The 5,325-nt window shown below is 43.6% G+C and overlaps 1 protein-coding gene across 1 annotated transcript; it reads left to right on the top strand.

Moving 5' to 3' along the window:
- Positions 1-3,819: 3,819 nt before the first annotated feature.
- Positions 3,820-4,653, top strand: LOC129458195 (GTP-binding nuclear protein Ran-like). Its single transcript, XM_055233895.2, is given in 1 exon segment — positions 3,820-4,653. A coding segment is annotated over 1 exon segment (651 nt). The 5' UTR covers positions 3,820-3,857; the 3' UTR covers positions 4,509-4,653.
- The last annotated feature ends 672 nt before the right edge of the window (positions 4,654-5,325 follow it).

A 5,325-nucleotide genomic window follows, 5' to 3' on the forward strand; every position in this document is an offset into this window, starting at 1 on the left:
CTGAGACGCTCTGTAAGTGTAAATTACACACAGCATCTCACAACGACTCAGTACAAAAAAAAAAGCTCATTGATAATTTATATATTGATTACATATTAAAATACTTTGAATATATTGGGTTAATATATTTTCTATATTATTAAAATTAATTTCACCTATTTCTCTTTACCTTTTATTTTAATATGGCTACTGGAAAATTTCAAATTAAATGTATGGTTTACATTATATTTCCAATGGACAGTGCTAGTATCTCCAGTCACATAATGGGTGGGTACTGACTCTAAAAGCCTTCCTTGCAGAAATGACAGTTGTCACTTCTATTCACATTTCATCAGCCAAAGCCAGTCCCAGGCCCTACCTAACTTTAAAACAGCCAGATAGTGCTGTCTTAACATGTGCTTAAAAGGAGAGGAGGTGAGGGGTATTCATCACCATCCCTGATGATTACCCATTAACTCTTAGTCGATTTCTGAACAGGGCATGGATGACTTTGACAGGCTATTGCTTTTGGCTAAAAGATCCTCCCTTCCCACATACATTTGGCCAACTCCTATCCCTCTTTTAGAAGGTGGCTCAAATGTAACTTTTACTGGAAAGTCCTCCTGGATCCCATCTACCCACCCACCCCAGCAACATACATACCTTGTGAAGGGTTGGTCACACTATTCTCCTGGCTGAATAGGACCTTAAACACCTCATCTAGTTCCAGAGGCTTTAAACTGCCACAGCTACCTGGGAAATCTACACTAAGCATCATGTAGATTAGACTTTAGCACGCTTCCTTCTTTCATCCACCACCTTAGTTCAGAATTGTCCTTGTCCAGCATGTGTTCCTTAGTGACGTGTTTCTGCATCTGTTGCTGTGACAAGTTCCCTGTGTCACCCATTGCTGTATCCCCAGCACCTCTCTCACTGCCTGGGCAAGGGAAAGCACTCAGAAGTCACTGAATGACCAAGTAGAGTGATGGGTTGTACAGCACTGTTACTCCTTTTCCATCTCTGTGTCCCATGTGAACTTTATGGCACCCATGAGAGGGAGGTTGTACCAGGTTTACACTTTCTAGTTTACAGATGACAAAACAGGATCAGAGTGGTACAGATACTGGTCTAAGTCACAGAGAAAGTGAATTGTAAAAGGAAGACAGCACAGGCTGCCTGATTTCTGTTCCAGTGCTTTTTGCTCAAATTGCCTCTTATTTCTCAGGTTATTCTTGAAATGGCAGATGGGGATTCTGTTTAATGAAACAAAAGTGACAATTCTTTCTTTCTTGGAGAGGAGATGGAGACAGGGTCTCACTCCATCACGCAGGCTGGAGTGCAGTGGTGCAATCATGGCTCACTGCAGCCTCAATCTCCTGGGCTCAAGTGATTCTTCCACCTTAGCCTCCTTGACTCACTGGGACTACAGGTGCACACCACCATACCTGGCTAATTTTTAAAGTTTTTTGTAGAGATAGGGTCTCACTATATTGTGCATTGTGGTCTTGAACTCCTGGTCCCAAGTGATCTTCCTGCCTCGGCTTTCCAAAGTGCTGGAATTACAGGCATCACTCACCATGCCTAGCCTGAAAATTCTATGTCCTTAACATTTTCTTTCCCAGTATTTCTCCATCCATCCATCTATTCGCCCATTTATTTCACAAATATTTATTGAACACTTGCTATGAGCCTCCATGGACTGTCTTCTGGAACAAAAGCTCTTGAGTCAGAATGGATCAAGAAGCTCTTCCAGTTACTAACTGTAAGGTCATGGTGAATTTAACCATTCTTTGTCTTAGTTTCCCAGTAAAATGGGAATTCTAATGATTCTTTGTTCACAGGGCTGTGTTGAGGATTTTCTATGTTCTACTGCTGCTCTAACAAATAACGCAGACTTAGTACCTTAAAAATAACACCCATGTATAATCTCACAGCTCTGTGGCTTAGCCATGTCTCTGCCCTGGGCTTTACAAGGCTAAAACTGAGGTGTCAGTAGTCCTGTGCTCCATTTTGGAAGCTCTGGGGATGAATCTACCTCCAGGCTCATTTAAGTTGTTGACAGAATTTAGTTCCTTGTGGGTATAGGGCTGAAGCTGCTGTTTCCTTTCTGACTGTTGGCCAGGAGTTGTTCTCAGCCTCTAGGGGCCACTTGCATTCCTTGGCTTGTGGCCTCTTCCTCCATCTTTAAAGCCAGCAACATGTCAAGTCCTTTCCATACTTCGACTCTTTCTGACTTCCCCCTCTGCCTCATCTCTCCTACTTCCAACTGGAGAAAGTTCTCTACTTTCAAGGTCTTGTGTGATTAGATTAAGCCCATCCAGATAATCCCCCACCTCAAAATCTTTAACTTAATCACATCTGCAAAGTCTCTTTTGCCATGTAAAGTAATATTTACAGGTTCTAGGGATCAAGGTATGAACATCTTTGGGGGCCATCATTCTGCCTGCCATAAAGATTAAATGAAATAATGCATGTAATACACTTGGTAACATGCCTGGGCACATTGTAATTACTCAATAAGTGTTAGGTATTATGATTGCTATTGTTGTATTGTTATTACTTTTATCATTAGTGAGGCAGGGAAGGGAGTGTTACCCTACATTATGAATAAGGAAAGAGAACGGCAGAGATGTGACTTAACTAGTTCGCTCTGATGGTACGGTGCATCACTGGGTGTTCATCTTTGCATTCCCAGTGCCTAACATTGCATCTGGTAAACCATAAGAATCATTACTTTTTGAGCACTTGCTGTGTTTCAGGTGCTTTGCAAAAGTGTTTTTTCACCAGCATAACAACTCTGGAAGGCATTCTTAACCCATTTTGTAGTGGGGAAATGGAGGGTGAAATGTATTAAGTAAGATCTCAAGGCCTGGAGCTCACAGGTAGTGAAACTGAGACTTGAACCGTAGTCAGTTTAATTGTAAACCCTGCCTCTTTCTGCCTCTGCATACTGACCCTCTGGTTTGCCTTATTCCAACAGGAGATATTCCTTGATCAGCCCCATCCCTTCAGCATTGCTATTTTTACTTTTTGATACAGATATGAGGTTCAAAGAGGGTAGATGACTCACTCAAGATCATAGAGGTACTAGATAGCCGAGATGGGATTTGAACCCAGGTTTAGCCTAATTCTGATGTCCTTGCTCCTTCTACCACTGTGCTGCTCAGGATATTTGCTGAGCTGGGGCTCAGCACCTAGGTGTTAAATGAATTAACAGCCCATTCTAGCCCTATTCCTGTCTTCGTATTTCACAGGAAAACAGCCAACAGGTGCTGTTGCTCTAGAGGATTCATGACTTGGGACAGTAGCTGCTTTTTTGAGGGCTGAAAGTGATGGACATTTTCCTCTGGGAATGAGAATTCTGTGAGTGACCCACACTGCTTGTGGTCTCAGCTTGCTTTTTCTTAGGACTTGACAGTGGGTCATTGCGGAGTTGCCCGTCCTGGGTGCTGGCAAGACAATTACTTGGGATTATTTTTAAAAGGCCAGCTAAAGACCAGAGGAAAAGGAGTATGGGAGGTGGCAAAGCCCTAGTGTTACCCACAGCTTGCCACCTTTTCTGTCTTATTTCTGTTTATGGAAATTCATTCAGTCTAAGGCCTCTGGTGCTTGCATGCAGGACAATAGTTTCAGGGGACTTTAGCCATCAAGAGGGCAAGAACAACTTTGTGTCAGTAACTGCTGATTGACCTGAAAACATATTGGAGGGTTTGTTCGGGCAACATAAAAACATGAAGTCATAAACATTTCTGACAATGATAATTGACACTCACCTTGGGTAACCCCATTTGCCCCTCTGATCCTCGGTTTTCTCATCCTTAAATATGGATAATACTCAGTCGGACGGGCGCGGAGACGCTTCTGGAAGGAACGCCGCGATGGCTGCGCAGGGAGAGCCCCAGGTCCAGTTCAAACTTGTATTGGTTGGTGATGGTGGTACTGGAAAAACGACCTTCGTGTAACGTCATTTGACTGGTGAATTTGAGAAGAAGTATGTAGCCACCTTGGGTGTTGAGGTTCATCCCCTAGTGTGCCACACCAACAGAGGACCTATTAAGTTCAATGTATGGGACACAGCCGGCCAGGAGAAATTCGGTGGACTGAGAGATGGCTATTATATCCAAGCCCAGTGTGCCATCATAGTGTTTGATGTAACATCGAGAGTTACTTACAGGAATGTGCCTAACTGGCATAGAGATCTGGTACGGGTGTGTGAAAACATCCCCATTGTGTTGTGTGGCAACAAAGTGGATATTAAAGACAGGAAAGTGAAGGCGAAATCCATTGTCTTCCACCGAAAGAAGAATCTTCAGTACTACGACATTTCTGCCAAAAGTAACTACAACTTTGAAAAGCCTTTCCTCTGGCTTGCTAGGAAGCTCATTGGAGACCCTAACTTGGAATTTGTTGCCATGCCTGCTCTCGCCCCACCGGAAGTTGTCATGGACCCAGCTTTGGCAGCACAGTATGAGCACGACTTAGAGGTTGCTCAGACAACTGCTCTCCCGGACGAGGATGATGACCTGTGAGAATGAAGATGGAGCCCAGCGTCAGAAATCTAGTTTTATAGGCAGCTGTCCTGTGATGTCAGCAGTGCAGCGTGTGTGCCACCTCATTATTATCTAGCTAAGCGGAACGTGTGCTTCATCTGTGGGATGCTGAAGGAGATGAGTGGGCTTCGGAGTGAATGTGTCAGTTTAAAAAATACCTTCATTGTTTGGACCTGCATATTTAGCTGTTTTGGAACGCAGTTGACTCCTTGAGTTTCAAATATAAGACTGCTACAGTCACATCGCAATATTCAGTGGTGAAATCTTGTTTGTTACTGTCATTCCCATTCCTTTTCGTTTAGAATCAGAATAAAGTTGTATTTCAAATATCTAAAAAAAAAAATATGGATAATAATATCAAATGACTAGGGCTACTTGGGCATTAAATGAAAAAATGTAAGAACAGTGCATAAAACTGGGGCTAGCAGGGAGTAGAGGCTCAAAGTGGCGCTGTGATCCTTGCACAGGCACATCACCTGCTGCTGTGGGAGAACATGTGACGTGGGCAGGCTCACCCAGCAAATGAGAGGCAAAACAGGTGCTGGCTGTCTTAATTCCAGAGGTTCTAACGCAGTCTCCTGCTGACTGAATCCTCTTCTCTGAGCCTGTTCTTTCACTGTCTCTGCCAGCTCTTTCCAAGTGTGAACCCAGTGGAGACCTTTTCAAACTGTAGCCATGAAGCAGGTTGCATGAGGCAGACCCATCTCCTGGCAACTGTCTCCATTGACACAGCCTGGTTTTGGTCTGTATCCCTTACCTAGGTAAGTACAACCCTTTCCTAACTGCTTTCCCCATT

Source organism: Symphalangus syndactylus, chromosome 19 (genome assembly GCF_028878055.3).
Source record: "Symphalangus syndactylus isolate Jambi chromosome 19, NHGRI_mSymSyn1-v2.1_pri, whole genome shotgun sequence".
NCBI classification, from domain to species: Eukaryota; Metazoa; Chordata; class Mammalia; order Primates; family Hylobatidae; genus Symphalangus; species Symphalangus syndactylus.